General features: G+C 42.3%; 1 protein-coding gene across 1 annotated transcript in view; it reads left to right on the top strand.

Moving 5' to 3' along the window:
• The window catches only part of LOC311098686 (sickle tail protein homolog), a gene marked incomplete at its 5' end in the record, with an annotated part of 73575 nt that extends 56526 nt beyond the window's left edge, over positions 1-17049 (top strand). Inside the window, 8 exons of the mRNA XM_084139226.1 lie at positions 308-602; positions 8760-9016; positions 9307-9489; positions 9811-9930; positions 10611-10694; positions 10804-12507; positions 13355-13492; positions 14128-17049. Coding sequence (XP_083995352.1) covers positions 308-602; positions 8760-9016; positions 9307-9489; positions 9811-9930; positions 10611-10694; positions 10804-12507; positions 13355-13492; positions 14128-14676 — 3330 coding nt within the window. The 3' untranslated portion in view covers positions 14677-17049. The remainder of the gene's footprint in view (positions 1-307; positions 603-8759; positions 9017-9306; positions 9490-9810; positions 9931-10610; positions 10695-10803; positions 12508-13354; positions 13493-14127) is intronic.
• Positions 17050-17074: the final 25 nt, after the last annotated feature.

Below are 17074 nucleotides of genomic sequence, written 5' to 3'. Positions count from 1 at the left end.
AATTGTCTGTAAAAACACATAGAACACATAGAATTTTTTTTTACTTTCAATGGAGATTCTTTTTAGTCTAAGACTGGACTTAATCTGGGTCCAGGAAACTTGCTCAAGGTGGCTGAGTTGAGATGAAGAATGTCTTTAAAACTGAGATGACTGTTACTTACTGTGTAATGTAATATAGACCACACTATCACTCAAGATGATTAAACAGAGCACTCTGCCAGTTCTCAGTAAATCTCAGTAAAGCGCATCTACATTTCTGATCGGTAGGCATTGAGACGTCTGGTCCTCTCTCTTTTCCACCCCACAGGCTGCAGAGAGAGAGAGGGACCTGGAGGAGGGGAGGTCATCACAGAACTCAGCAGCCACCTCTGCTGGGAGTGAGTTTGAACAGATTCTCCAGGAGGCCCAGGCCAGCCTGATGAGGGCCATACCCGACCTGGAGGTGACTGAGACAGGGAGGAGGGAGGCTCAGTCCTCCCCTCCACCCCTAGCTCCAGACCATCCATCTCTCCCCCAGCCTCTCCCAAACCCAGAGCTGCCCCTCAACACTCCACTGCAAGACGAAGTAGATGCCCCTCAACCTACTGAGGCACCTCTTCCAGGTAAGAAACTATGGAAGTTAATAGACCCATTAAATTGTTGGAAGCATCAAGATTACCAGTGTGCTGTAATTTTTCTTATTTTTGTAAGAAACTCTGGAAGGACGCAGAATGCAGAACTATTGTACAAACTGGCTGCTTTTTCATCATCCCCAAACAAAACTAAAGGTGTAATCATAATGATACATAAGGAATGTGGAAATCACCATCTTGGGTAAAGGCGAAGACCAAGAAGGCAGAATCACTCTCCTTAAATGTATCCATAATGGAAAGAAAATTGCCTTTATTAATGTGTATGCTCCAAATTTATATGATCCTACATTTTTATTATTCGCGGAACAGCATATTGTTAGAATGAACTTAATTCCATCTGGTTATTGGGACAGACATGAATGCCATTTTGGACATGCGGCACAAATCTAATAAGACTAACTACAATCTACACGTGACCAAGGCTCTCCAACATATACTCTCTAATTACAACCTCAATGATGCCTGGCGAGCACAAAATCCAAAAGCAAATGAGTAAATGTTATACGCAAACAGGCATAAAACATATCCTGAATCGATTTTATATAATTTATCTACACCTCTATTTTCTAAAATTAAGAAAATAGAAAGTCGACATATGAGTTTGTCCGATCACCACGCCTACTACTGCCAATTACAAATGTCAGATTCTCCTCCCTTTAAGAGTGTGCTAATCTCAGCTCGTTACCTGTATAAAAGACACCTGGGAGCCAGAAATCTTTCTGATTGAGAGGGGGTCAAATACTTATTTCCCTCATTAAAATGCAAATCAATTTATAACATTTTTGACATGCGTTTTTTCTGGATTTTTTTGTTGTTATTCTGTCTCTCACTGTTCAGATAAACCTACCATTAAAATTATAGACGGATCATTTCTTTGTCAGTGGGCAAACGTACAAAATCAGCAGGGGATCAAATACTTTTTTCTCTCACTGTACAGTCGTGGTCAAAAGTTTTGAGAATGACACAAGTATTTGTCTTCACAAAGTTCGCTGCTTCAGTGTTATGAGATATTTTTGTCAGATGTTACTATGGTATACTGAAGTATAATTACAAGCATTCCATAAGTGTCAAAGGCTTTTATTGACAATTACATTAAGTTTATGCAAAGAGTCAATATTTGCAGTGTTGACCCTTCTTTTTCAAGACCTCTGCAACCCGCCCTGGCATGCTGTCAATTAACTTCTGGGCCACATCCTGACTGATGGCAGCCCATTCTTGCATAATCAATGCTTGGAGTTTGTCCGATTTTGTAGGTTTTTGTTTGTCCACCCGCCTCTTGAGGATCGACCACAAGTTCTCAGTGGGATTAAGGTCTGGGGAGTTTCCTGGCCAAAATGTCTATGTTTTGTTCCCTGAGCCACTTAGTTATCACTTTTGCCTTATGGCAAGGTGCTCCATCATGCTGGAAAAGGCATTGGTCGTCACCAAACTGTTCTTGGATGGTTGGGAGAAGTTTCTCTCGGAGGATGTGTTGGTACCATTCTTTATTCATGGATGTGTTCTTAGGCAAAATTGTGAATGAGCCCACTCCCTTGGCTGAGAAGCAACCCCACACATGAATGGTCTCAGGATGCTTTACTGTTGGCATGACACAGGACTGATGGTAGCGCTCACCTTGTCTTCTCCGGACAAGGTGTTTTCCGGATGCCCCAAACAATCGGAAAGGTGATTCATCAGAGAAAATAACTTTACCCCAGTCCTCAGCAGTCCAATCCCTGTACCTTTTGCAAAATATCAGTCTGTCCCTGATGTTTTCCTGGAGAGAAGTGGCTTCTTTGCTGCCCTTCTTGTCACCAGGCCATCCTCCAAACATCTTTGCCTCACTGTGCGTGCAGATGCACTCACAACTGCCTGCTGCCATTCCTGAGCAAGCTCTGCACTGGTGGTGCCCCGATCCCACAGCTGAATCAACTTTAGGAGACGGTCCTGGCGCTTGCTGGACTTCCTTGGGCGCCCGCTGGACTTTCTTGGGCGCCCTGACGCCTTCTTCACAACAAGTTCTTGATGTTCCGATAAATGGTTGATTTAGGTGCAATCTTAATAGCAGCAATATCCTTGCCTGTGAAGCCCTTTTTGTGCAAAGCAATGATGACGGCACGTTTTTCCTTGCAGGTAACCATGGTTAACAGAGGAAGAACAATGATTTCAAGCACCACCCTCCTTTTAAAGCTTCCAGTCTGTTATTCTAACTCAATCAGCATGACAGAGTGATCTCCAGCCTTGTCCTCGTCAACAACAAGAGAATCACTGACATGATGGCAGCTGGTCCTTTTGTGGCAGGGCTGAAATGCAGTGGAAATGTTTCTTTGGGATTAAGTTCATTTTCATGGCAAAGAGGGACTTTGCAATTAATTGCAATTCATCTGATCACTCTTCATGACATTCTGGAGTGTATGCAAATTGCCATCATCAAAACTGAGGCAGCAGACTTTGTGAAAATTAGTATGTGTGTCATTCTCAAAACTTTTGACCACGACTGTAGTTCTGTCCTTGAGCTGTTCTTGTCTATTAATGTTCTGTATTATGTCATGTTTCATGTTTTATGTGGACCGACCCCAGGAAGAGTAGCTGCTGCTTTCGCAACAGCTAACGGGGATCCTAACAAAGTACCAAATACAGTGAGGGAAAAAAGTATTTGATCCCCTGCTGATTTTGTACGTTTGCCCACTGACAAAGAAATGATCAGTTTATAATTTTAATGGTAGGTTTATTTGAACAGTGAGAGACAGAATAACAACAAAAAAATCCAGAAAAACGCATGTCAAAAATGTTAGAAATTGATTTGCATTTTAATGAGGGAAATAAGTATTTGACCCCCTCTCAATCAGAAAGATTTTTGGCTCCCAGGTGTCTTTTATACAGGTAACGAGTTAAGATTAGGATCACACTCTTAAAGGGAGACACCTGTCCACAGAAGCAATCAATCAGATTCCAAACTCTCCACCATGGCCAAGACCAAAGAGCTCTCCAATGATGTAGACCTACACAAAGCTGGAATGGGCTACAAGACCATCGCCAAGCAGCTTGGTGAGAAGGTGACAACAGTTGGTGCGATAATTTGCAAATGGAAGAAACACAAAATAACTGTCAATCTCCCTCGGCCTGGGGCTCCATGCAAGATCTCACCTCGTGGAGTTGCAATGATCATGAAAATGGTGAGGAATCAGCCCAGAACTACACGGGAGGATCTTGTCAATGATCTTAAGGCAGCTGGGACCATAGTCACCAAGAAAACAATTGGTAACACACTACGCCGCGAAGGACTGAAATCCTGCATTGCCCGCAAAGTCCCCCTGCTCAAGAAAGCACATATACAGGCCCGGCTGAAGTTTGCCAATGAACATCTGAATGATTTAGAGGAGAACTGGGTGAAAGTGTTGTGGTCAGATGAGACCAAAATGGAGCTCTTTGGCATCAACTCAACTCGCCGTGTTTGGAGGAGGAGGAATGCTGCCTATGACCCCAAGAACACCATCCCCACCGTCAAACATGGAGGTGGAAACATTATGCTTTGGGGGTGTTTTTCTGCTAAGGGGACAGGACAACTTCACCGCATCAAAGGGACGATGGACGGGGCCATGTACCGTCAAATCTTGGGTGAGAACCTCCTTCCCTCAGCCAGGGCATTGAAAATGGGTTGTGGATTGGTATTCCAGCATGACAATGACCCAAAACACACGGCCAAGGCAACAAAGGAGTGGCTCAAGAAGAAGCACATTATGGTCCTGGAGTGGCCTAGCCAGACTCCAGACCTTAATCCCATAGAAAATCTGTGGAGGAAACTAAATGTTCGAGTTGCCAAACGTCAGCCTCGAAACGTTAATGACTTGGAGAAGATCTGCAAAGAGGAGTGGGACAAAATCCCTCCTGAGATGTGTGCAAACCTCGTGGCCAACTACAAGAAACGTCTGACCTCTGTGATTGCCAAAAAGGGTTTTGCCACCAAGTACTAAGTCATGTTTTGCAGAGGGGTCAAATACTTATTTCCCTCATTAAAATGCAAATCAATTTATAACATTTTTGACATGCGTTTTTCTGGATTTTGTTGTTGTTATTCTGTCTCTCACTGTTCAAATAAACCTACCATTAAAATTATAGACTGATCATGTCTTTGTCAGTGGGCAAACGTACAAAATCATCAGGGGATCAAATCTTTTTTTCCCTCACTGTACTGCCTCTCAGGACCCTGATGGAGTACTCCATCCTCTACTTATGGAATCCCAATCGTTTACCATTTTAAATATTTGGGAGTAGATATATTTCCTTCCTTAGATAAAACCATTGCCAGAAACTTTAACAGAACACACAAATCAATTCAATCTGACAGTAGATGGACTAACATCCCAGTTGCTGTGAACTGCAGAATATCAATTGTCAAAATGAGTATATTGCCAAGGCTGAATTTCTGTAGTTCAATGCTTCCCATGTCTCCCCCTTCTGGCTATTGGGATGAAATTCATAGTGCGGTTTTAAAATTGATATGGAAAGGTAAACGATCCCAGATAAAATTAACAAACTTACAAAGAGGGAAAGACGTAAAAGGACTAACCGTACCAAACTTTAAATTGTATTTCCAGGCATTAGCATTTAATCTATCCTAAATAGTTTAGACATGATTCTTCCCACCCCTGGCTGAGTATAGAGAGAAATATGGTGTCTCCTAATGCCCTGGAAGAGGTGGTCTTCACTGATATATCCCTTAAACAATGTAAACTACGCTTTGGTCCTATAATTGCTCCCACAATTTATATTTGGTGCAAAGATTTTAAACATTGTAACTGGGAATCAAAATGGCATGCCCATACTCCAATATGTCACAATAATGCCTTGGGATCTGGAGGGCGACCTTTTGCATCCCCCCAATGGTCCAAATGTGGAATCCGTACCCTTGCCGATATCATGGACAGTAATGGTTTGAGAACATTCCAAGATTTGAAAGACACATACACATTACCAGGCAACTCCTTTTTTATATATTTACAACTTAAGTTAGCTACAGTGCCTTCAGAAAGTATTCATACCCCTTGACTTATTCCACATTTTGTTGTGTTACAGCCTGAATTCAAAATGGATTAAATAGATTTAGTTTCTCACCCATCTACATAGAATACCCCATAATGGGCTCCCGAGTGGCGCAGCGGTCTAAGGCACTGCATCTCAGTGCTTGAGGCATCACTACAAACCCCCTGGTTCGATTCCAGGCTGTATCACAACCGGCCGTGATTGGGAGTCCCATAGGGCGGCGCACAATTGGCCCAGCGTCGTCCGGGTTTGGCTGGTGTAGGCCATCATTGTAAATAAGAATTTGTTCTTAACTGACTTGCCTAGTTAAATAAACAATAATAAAAAAATGACTTAGAACACCTACTCATTCAAGGGTTGTTCTTTATTTTCTACATTGTAGAATAATAGTGAAGACATCAAAACTATGAAATAACACATATGGAATCATGTAGTAGCCAAAAAAGTGTTAAACAAATCAAAATTATATTTTATATTTGAGATTCTTCAAATAGCCACCTTTTGCCTTGATGACAGCTTTGCACACTCTTGGCATTCTCTCAACCAGCTTCATGAAGTAGTCACCTGGAATGCATTTCAATTAACAGGTGTGCTTAACACTTTTTTGTTTACCACGTGATTCCATATGTGTTATTTCATAGTTTTGATGTCTTCACTATTATTCTACAATGTAGAAAATAGTAAAAATAAAGAAAATCCTTTGAATGAGTAGGTGTTCTAAAACTTTTGACCGGTATTGTAAGTATTCACACCCCAGCCAATACTTTGTAGAAGCACCTTTGGCAGTGATTACAGCTGTGAGTCTTTCTGGGTAAGTCTCTAAGAGCTTTCCACACCTGGATTGTGCAACATTTGCTCATTATTCTTTTCAAAACTCTTCAAGCTTTGTCAAATTGCTAGACAGCGATGTGCGATGTTCAGATCATGCCATAGATTTTCAAGTAGATTTAATTCTAAACTGTAACTCGGCCACTCGGGAACATTCACTGTCTTCTTGGCTCCAGTGTAGATTGTGTTTTAGGTTATTGTCCTGCTGAAAGGTGAGGTCATCTCCCAGTGTCTGCTGGACAGCAGACTGAACCAGGTTTTCCTCTAGGATTTTGCCTGTGCTTAGCTCCATTCCATAATTTTTATCCTGAAAAACTCCCCAGTCCTTAATGATTACAAGCATACCCATAGCATGATGCAGCCACCACTATGCTTTAAGTGGTAGCTTAGTGGTTAAGAGCGTTGTGCCAGTAACCAAAAGGTCGCTGGTTCTAATCCCCAAGCCGACTAGGTGAAAAATATATATATATATATATATGGGGAGTGGTACTCAGTAATGTGTTGTATTGGATTTGCCCGAAAACATAACACTTGTATTCAGGACAAAAAGTAAATTGGTTTGCCACATTTTTTGCAGTATTACTTTAGTGCCTTGTTGCGAACAGGATGTTCAGAATGTTTTTATTATGTACAGGCTTCCTTCTGTCAATTAGGTTAGTATTGTGGAGTAACTACAATGTTGTTGATCTATCCTCAGTTTTCTCCTATCACAGCCATTCAACTCTGAGCGGTTTTCTTCCTCTACGGCAACTGAGTTAGGAAGGACGCTTGCATCTTTTGTATTGACTGGGTGTATTGATACACCATCCAAAGTGTAATTCATAACTTCACCATGCTCAAAGGGATATTCAATGTCTGCTTCTATTTACCAATCTGCCCTTCTTTGCGAGGCATTGGAAAACTTCCCTGGTCTTTCTGGTTGAATCTGTGCTTGAAATTCACTGCTCGACTGACGGACCTTACATATAATTGTGTGTGTAGGGTACAGAGATGAGGTAGTCATTCAAAAATCATGTTAAACACTATTATTGCACACAGAGTGAGTTCATGCAACTTATTATGTGACTTGTTAAGCACATTTTTACACCTGAACTTATTTAGGCTTGCCATTACAAAGGAGTTGAAAACTTATTAACTCAAGACATTTCAGCTTTTAATTTTTAATTAATTGGTAAAAACCCAACGAACCATCCAATGATGGGATTTACAAATAAATTATCTGGGCTCCAAAAAGGACTGATCTCTATAATATATAAACAACATTTGGAAAGTTCATATTCTGGGCTAGCCATTAAAAAAGTATGGTCCACAGATCTAAGAGAATCTGAATAACCCTTTAACTGGAACAGAATATGGAAAAATATGACCTTGGCATCCTGTAATCTGAACCATCAATGTATACATTCTAAGTTTGTTCACAGACTGTATTTAACACCAAAGAAAAGTTTGATGATGACATTTCCCCCAACTCCCAACTGTTCACTGTGTCCCCTAAATCAGGTAGGCACATTCCTTCATTTGATGTTGGAGAGCCCTGCAGTTAAATGCTTCTGGGACAAAGTTACAAAATTAATTTTGAAGTGCATGAATGTAAATATTCAATGCGTTGCATCTACTATGTTACTTAATGATGATAGCTCCTTGAATCTCTCAATCAATCACAGATGATTACTGCTGGCAGGCAGCACTTCAGCAAAAAAAGATGCTGGCTCTTAGATGGAAAACACCCCGCTCTTTCACAATTCGCCAGTGGATACAGTTACTATTAGAAGTCATAACATTAGAATTATCGACAGCGAGAATTTATGGTGCTAGTCAAGGAACAATTGAGGCCTGGACAAATATACTTGACTCTGTAAAGAATAATCTCAGCTAAAGCCCAACACATACAAATAAACAATCTATAAACCCCAACAGATACATACAAACAAAATATATACAGTGAAACTGCCATATATATACTGTACCTATCTTTGCTTTCAGGCCCACAGGGAAGGGGTGGTATGGGGAGGGTTTTCTCTGGTCGTCGGGAGGGGGGGCGGGAGGGTGGATGTAAAAGCATCCTCAGTTAGGGGATAAGGGGTAGGCGGTGGGGTGTGGGTAGATAGAGATATGGGGGGGGGGGGTGGACTGACAACCAACCTGTGTTGCTAGGTGGGGTGGTAAGGGGTGGAAAACATGGTTTAATTTACATTTAGTAAAGATGTGTATGTATTATTTATGCTCTACATACAGTATACTGTACATTGTCTGTGTATGTGTGTCGTCATCTGACAGAACCCACTCAGCCAGCTAATGTGGCTGCTGAGGTGACTGTTCAGGCCAGCCCTGAGCGACCACATAGGCCTATGGTTGAGAAGCCTCGCAGGCCCAGTGTGGAGAGGGAGATGAAGAATAGCCCAGAGAAGGCAGGGAAGTCTCCTCCACCACCCCCACCACGGAGGTTCTTCCCTTCACCGTCAGGCCCAGGGCTGACCACAGGGAGGTCTGGAGAAGTCATCTTTACTACCAGGAAGGAAGCCGCCACCGCACAGGTGTGTGACTCATTTGTTCGGCAGTATCACTAGTCAAGCAGCAATCCCAGACAGGATAACCTCATAATATTTGTAACACTGCCAGTCAAATGGCTGTCTTTAGTAAGATGTATGCACACATGACTGTAAGTCGCTTTGGATAAAAGCGTCTGCTAAATGGCTTATTATTATTAGTAGTAGTAGTGTATGCACACATGACCTAGTGGGGGATACAGTGCCAATTTATCCAAGCCACTTTTGCTCTGTCAAGTTTTCCGGTGTCCAAGTCAGTGTGTCGCTATCCCCTTCAGGATGATGAAGAGGAGGTGGTCCCTCAACCCAGTCCCAAACCCACCAGACAGCCCCAAGAGGTCAAGCCCAAGCCCCAAACCACTCCTGTTTCCACAGCCTCAGCTGAGACAGAGGAAAAGGAGGACGAAGAAGAAGAGGATGATGATGATGAGGAGGAGGATCAATTCATGAAGGAACTACAGGTAAATAAACACTGTCAGATGAATACCACAAATATGTACAAAGCATTTGTCCATTTTTAACCTTTTAACATAAACAGTAGCACTATTGTACGTGATATTATCTTACATGCATTACTACTAAAACCTCATGAAAATGTGTTTATGTCGCCCTCTGTTGTTCAAAGGAAGAATGGGTTTTGCCTGTGTGAACAAGAATATGCCCAGCCAAATACATCAGTTAGTGTGATATTTAACTCAGTCTTTGTTGTACAGCCACCGAGCCCTTGTCATGATATACGATCTGGAATCTGTGATCTAATCAGTGCACTTTGACCTCTTCAGGTGTTTCAGAAGTGCACTCTTAGAGATGTAAGCACGAAGTGTGACATAGACCTTACAAGCACTGCATCCCAAGTCAGACAGATAGAGCCAGAGCTCTCCCTCTCACCCAAAGACCCAAAGGTAACAGATGTGGTGCCCTTTTACTAACCCGCTTTGTGTGGTGTGCCCATGGTCTGACCTTAGGCCTGCACTCACTGCTTATCTGGCCTCTAACACTAATCTGATCTGGGGCCTGCCTGTCTGTGCTTACAGCTTAATCAGACTCTGAATCTGGTCTGAGCATGGATCTAAAGCTTGCTTTTGATTGAATGTGCTTCTGAACACTGGTCTGACTGCCACTCAGTGCTTGGATATTAGTATTGGAATGGCCTGGGGGCCGGAGGTTTGGTGTTTCCTCTGGTGTTTCCTGTCTGTCATGTTATCAATGCCTTTCAGAGAATTGGCTGATGTCTCATATAAAAGGTGTATGGTGTCTCTTGGCGTTGGAAAATGTTTGCTCTTGATTTCCAAATGTGATGTTATCTTCAATTAATTTCCATTTCCTTCCACTCTGAGATTGCGGACTTATCATTCACACTGTGCAGTGTTCTTGCCTGGCTCCGTGAATGAATCTGCATCTGATATTTTGTAGCATATCTCTCTTATCACATTGTGCTTGACTCTATTTCCCTCAGTTCTCTAAGCATGCTTTCTTGGCTGCCATGGCTGGTCTCTCTCTTGGCTGCCATGGCTGTAAATTGAAGTGTAAACTGAACTCAAAGAGCTGTTGTGCAATGATGTTATTCCCTAAACTGTCCTAGCAGAGTCAGGAGAACAAGGGTAAAGAGAAAAGTGTGCTCAACACTGATGAAAACAGATTTGACACTGTTCCAAAGAGTCCCAGGGTAAGTCTTAACTCCCCCATATAACCCATGTTCCTCAGTCAGAATACAGTATATACAGTATATTGTGTATTTGTGATATTGATAGCTATTTCCCTGATTTTTTTTCCAGGTCATGTATTATGTCACAGGACAGTTATCCAATGAGAAGCCTCCATCGGGAAAAACAGACCAATCGGAAGGCAGGGAGGGAACAGTGTCCCCCTCACAGGTGGCAGACACAAATACATTTGACTCCCAGCAGCCAGAGTTACTAATAGCAGACAGGTCACCTCTAGTATCATGTAACTCAGTGCTGGAAAGCCAAGATTGTCCTCCTATTACACAGAAGATAGCAGTTGGAGAAGATAGTGAGAAGGAGAGCCTCGTAGATGAGAATGTCCGGAAGGATCCTGTTCAGAGTCAGAAAGTGAGGGTAGTTGAACCTGTGTCTCCTCCAATACCTGCAGAGAAGCAGGACATATCTGAAGCCTCTCAACAAGACTGTTATCTTACTAACAGTATACCATCATCATCTTCGTCAACATCACAACCACCATCTTCACCAGCATCACTACCATCATCTTCACCACCACCAGTACCAGTAATCCAGTCTGTGACTAGTACAGGCCAGGAGGTTTCAGGTAATCCAGGGTCTCCTCCACCAGAGAGCAGGGGCCTGGATGACAGCCAGAGCCCGCAGGTAGTGTTGAGGTCCTCCAGAGGAAGAGCACCACGGTATGTAGAGGAGGGCAGCAGCCTGAGCCCTGACCTCACAGACGAGGAGGGCCCTCCTCCCCCTGAGAACATCTCCTTCATGATGATCACCAGCAACAGAGTGCAGGCTCTGTCCGCTGGGGAGTACCAGGAGATAGTGAATGGTACCAACGTGTCCGAGGTTCAGACCGTCAATGTGGGGAACGACACCACCAGTATCAGCCAGGAGCACTGTGGCTTCGACAGGAAGCCTGTGATCATCATATTCGACGAGCCCATGGACATCCGGTCGGCCTACAAGCGTATGTCCACCATCTTTGAGTGTGAAGAGGAGCTGGATAGGCTACTGCACCAGCAGAGCATCAAGGAGGAAGCAGAGGAGGCAGCGTCAGAGAAGAGTGTACCTCAGGTAAAGCCTAACACTGAACTACATCAGGCAAACAAGACAGCAGTGACAGAAAACACTGCAAGCGGTCACAATAATACTCCTGCTGTGGTTGCGCAACAGAAGAGTACAGCAGAGTGCTCATCGCCAGAACAGTCTAAAACAGAGCCCTCAAACAGCAGCAAACCAGAGACCAAAAAGAAGTTCAAATTCAAGTTCCCCAAAAATAAGTTGGCGGCCATCAGCCAAGCGATTCGCACTGGGACCAAAACAGGCAGGAAGACGCTCCAGGTGGTGGTCTATGAGGACAAGGAGGAGTGGGACGGACACATGAAGGAGACCGAAAGGTTTGAGATCAACAGCAGTAGCATACACCAAACTGACTCCAGTCACCTCACCACTGTGAATAACATCACATCACCAAGCACTCTCACCCAGTCAAACTCTAAACGCAGGACAGAGGAGATCTGTAAGAATGCCTACGAGTCCATAACCAGTCTAGAGGAGACCATTAAACAGCTGGAGATCACTGTGGACAATATAAGCCCCACAGCGCCTAAGACAGACTCCTGTGAAGAGTCTCCAGCCGCTGGGAAACCCAAACGAGAGAGGGAGGGCAGTCCCTCCAAGAGGCCTGCCCCTCCTCAGGTCTCGAAGTCCCTGAAGCATCCTCAGAGTAAGAAGTCCAAACCACAGCTTCCCAGGCCGTCCGTCACAAGCAGCTCCAAGAAACAGGTCTCTCTTAAAGCTCCTTCCCCCTAACGCTGCACTGGTGGCTGGGTCCCTCTGAGGGCTGGGCTGGTGGCTGGGTCCCTTCTCTCCCTCTAACCACAACAGATTAACAGGTTTTTCAGGTGCTGCTGGGGTACAGCTGGGATCTACCTCTGCTTATAAGCTGTCTTTGTGGTGTCAGCTGACATGATTGTTGTCCTTTGGGATCTGGGTTGCTATGACGTGTGTTTGTCTCCTAATTGTGGACTTTGAACAGTGCACTTTGTCTGGTTCAAAGTGACTGGCTTTAAAATGACTGGCTTTATATTGTGGTCGTGGTTCCGTTGTGCATGCTCTGTTCTCAGTGTTGGTGCAGGTTGGTCAGTGGTTGCTGAACTTAGAAAAAAAATTAGGACCCCTAACTTGACTCACCAGCTCTCTACATATACCCAAAGCCTGTATCAACGGCAATATAACGTTATAACTTTATAAGAAAATCTCTGGCATACCTCAACACCATAAATAAATCTTCTTTGTTATTAACCATCAATTACAAGGGTGCTAATTTATCTTCAACTGATAGTAAAATAACTTAATTAGCTTTTACTAATAATGTCCAAACAGCATGTGAAACTGTAAGTGCAAAATAAAAAAAAGAATACAGCTGAACACAAAATCCCCCATTACAGTCTCAGACTACCCCCTGGAGCTGGTACCCCTACTAGGACCTCCGTTTGGGGGAAGCATACTGCCATCTTATCTCTGGATACATGTCTTTTTGGTTGTTGTTGCTTTGGCTCTTAGGTGTTTTCACAATCCGTCCTGAATATATGACTTTTATGTTTATTTTTGTCTGTTTGAATATTTACAGAATACCAGTGGCTCTCCTTCTTCGAGTCGGATGTCTCTTTCTGTGTCTGCAAAGTCCTGGCAGCAACCAGCTGGGTCAGCTGACAAACCAGGAGGAAAAACTCAGAAGCTCCAGGCCAATCAGAAGCAGTTTCCACAGGTAGTTTTACTATAAGATGGCCTGTGTTAGGAAGTATTGGAGCAACTACTTTCATGATTTCGAGAGGTTTACGTGAAGCATTGGAAACTGTATAATAATAGGATATGTGTGTTGAATCCACTCACTCTCTGTCTTGTTCTCCTATGTCTTCAAGACCTGTTGACTGTTACCATCTGTACCCTCTTCTTCACCTCCATATGCTCACCATGTAACTGTAATTCACTTGGAGATGGAGGCAAGGATAGAAGATTTGCAAGGATATATTCACTTCACTTTTTGAACATCTCCAACCTTAAACTAAATCAACTAAACTAAACCTATTTTCAAACTAAACTCACCCAGTGTCAGCTGTCCAAGTATTCTTTAACCCTCTTTATCTCGCCCTGAGAAGCATGATATTTATGTCATAAACATTGCATGTGCGTGATGAGTTAGTGCATTGAATTAGTGAATTACTGGGCATCATTAACCCTTTAGATCATTTCCAGACTTCATATTTTCTATTAATCATCTATAATTAGTGTATTTTAGTGCCATCTGTTTGCTTTCTAACATGATGCTTATATATCTTTGTATAATAACCCTTATTTTGCCTTTCTTGACATTCCATATCTCCCGCCATCTTTGTTTCGCAGGCTAACAGAAGTGCTAAGAAAGCTGGTGGGGATAGTAACCATTATTTCCTTGCTTTACCTGCTTCTAAGATCCCAGCCTTTTGTCATAGCTCTGGAAAAAATATGTCATCGCCCGGTTCAAACTCTGTGTCTAACCCTATTAAATCACCTTCCTCCTCCCCGTCCTCCTCACACAAGTCTTTCATCCCGTCTCTTAATCTGAGTCGTCTCATCCCTCCTAGTCCTTCTCTCAATAACAGACGTCAAAATCTTTCCCTCTCATCACAAACCCAAAATGGCCGACCCAGCCCTTTCTCTTACTGCTCATCTTCCTCTTCCTCCTCCACCTCCCCCTCTTCCAACTCCTCCTCTTTGTCCCCCACATCCACCTCTTCCACCTCCTCCTCCCCTCCCTCTCCCTCCCTCCTCTCCCCAACTGCCATGAGTCAAGGTGCGAGGAGTATCCACCGCATTGCACATATACCCAGCTTCACCGGTCACAAGATGCAAGGTGGACACAGCAGCAAAACCACACACATACCAGCAGTTTCTTCGTCCAAGGACATATGATGATCTTTTTATATCTATATGTAAAGTTAAGAACGTACCGTAAACTCATGCCACAGCTAGCTTGAAATGTCGCGGATGGAGCCATCCAATTTGTACCTTTTAGGTGGCTCAACCCGTTGGAACGTTGTCAAGGAGGCCGGTTACGTGTGTTGCAAAGCAGAGGATCACTGGTTGGAGCCCAGTATGGGGCAGTCGGACAGTGGAGGAAGCTAAGCTGTTAGCAGCACATGGACCCCTGTTACATAACGGTATATAAAGTATAGTGGAGGGAAATGCTGTTTTAATGGCAACATAATACAATTGCAGGGCATTCTCTCATTTCTCTCTAACTTTGATACGTTTTTGATCATGATCAATTTGAGTTCACATACAAAAACAGAAAATAGCTTGAGCTGGTTTTCATTCAATGCTCCCTTTGAGCAAGGGGACCTTTTTATTTCTGCCTCAGCTTTTGGGTTGTTCCGCGAAAAGAGCGCCTTTTGCGTCCCTTTGATATTTTAAATAGAAATTGTGCACCAATATTGAATTGTAAAAGCCTGTTATATTAAATGAAGTGCCCTTTAATATAGACTCCATGGAGAATTCAATGTTTTTTTTAAATATGAATAAAGGCTTGCTAAAGTGCCAATTCAGCATTTTGACATGTTCCTCCATCAACCCTGTGTCACTTCTAGGAAGATTTCAACCCACTTAATCCAAAGATTTCACCATAATTTCACCATCATTGTAAAGCTCTAGTTATTGTTGCTTTGACTGTCATTTCTGAAGATTATTATTTATTTAATGTGATTAGTGATTCATTTACATCTATCTCTCATTTTGGAGGCAGGTAGCTTAGCAGTTAAGCACGATGGGCCAGTAACCAAAAGATCGCTGGTTCGAATCCCCGAGCAGACTAGGTGAAAATTCTGTCTGTGCCTTTGAGCAAGGCACTTAACCCTAATTGCTCATGTAAGTCGCTCTGGATAAGAGCGTCTGCTAAATGACAAAACATTTACATTTTAAGGTCTACCTGTTACGTTAACTGAAATCTGGTTTTAATATGGTGAAACTATTCCTTAAAAAAAAAAATCGACATAAAAATGTAACAGTCAAATCATAGTGTAAAAGCAGTTGAGACGTTTCTACTATTTTTGGCAATTTTCTGGTGTTTAGTGGTGGAAAACTGAATGGGTCGAGCAATAACACATAGACAGACAGGCTAGAAATGTTTTAGCTATTTCAATGTTTTTGTGAAGCTTGAATTTAATTGCCACTCCCTGTTGCACACAACAAGCTTCCATTCCCCCTGTCACGAGGGGATTTAAGGCTGATTTAAGATGAAATCGTCAACCCTGTTACTTTTTTTGGCACTTAATAGGCACTTAACATAGTCAGTTGAACATGTGCATTTTATGACAGAATGTAAAAATTAAGTGAAATCAAAGTTTTCTTTTACAAAGTTACACTTCTCAAAAGGCACCGAATTGGTGGAAGGACCCTGTTGTATGATGATAACCATATTCACAAGATAACTACGTTGCTTTACAAATGATCAACACAAAAAGGTGCAAACATTCTAGAGTTAATGCTAATGTAGTTTAGTGGTGCTGGAAATCTGGTTAAATTTGTATTGATGTGAGAAGTCTGTGATTTTAATTGATGGTGTTGAATATATATTTTATACAAATTTGAGTGGCACTTAATAATATACAGATTTGATCTAAAATAACAATTTATTATGTAAAGAAATCAAATCATTTATTTACATTTTTATGGTGGATGAAGGCATAGATGCAGTCTATTTCATCTAGCATCAGTCATTCAGATGTCATCTCTCTTATGCAATGATCTTAGATGTGTAGAGTTGTGCGAGTGGAACTTTGAAGAACAAATTGCTTGGTGATTTCCCAAGCTTCCTATGCACTGCCAAATCCTTTGAGCTAAGATAGCTACTGTACATGCAAAATAATGTTTAGAGGCCTTTTAAGGCAGTAGATGTACTAAAATGCTTGTGCTAAAGTGTTTGGTTTTACAGATCATGTATCTAATACATGCACTGTGTGGACATTGTAATGTGTACCTTTGGGATGGCAACTGACTTATATTCATATTAGTAACTGGTGTTTACATTCATAATTAGTGACAGAAGTTTACATGCAAGTGCATGTATTTAAGAGGGTTTTGTCTTCAGAAAGTATTTTGTTAACTTGCCAAACTATGCATGCCTTTTCGAGATTTTAGATATTTATCTGTCATATTAGAGAACTATTGTGTTTGCACATCTCTGTAAATATTTAGTGTACTCTGATTTTGTAAAGCTGTAAACCATGTTGTAAAAGGTATTGTAGAATTCAATGCTTGTGAGGTTGAGAAACTAATAAAGGGCTTTCTGTTAGTGATTTGCTGAATGCTTTAT

The sequence above is a fragment of the Coregonus lavaretus genome (assembly GCF_964263955.1).
Source record: "Coregonus lavaretus genome assembly, chromosome: 23".
Classification (NCBI taxonomy): Eukaryota; Metazoa; Chordata; class Actinopteri; order Salmoniformes; family Salmonidae; genus Coregonus; species Coregonus lavaretus.
The sequence above is the reverse complement of the archived record's forward strand: the minus strand, read 5'-3'. Positions and strand labels throughout refer to the sequence as shown.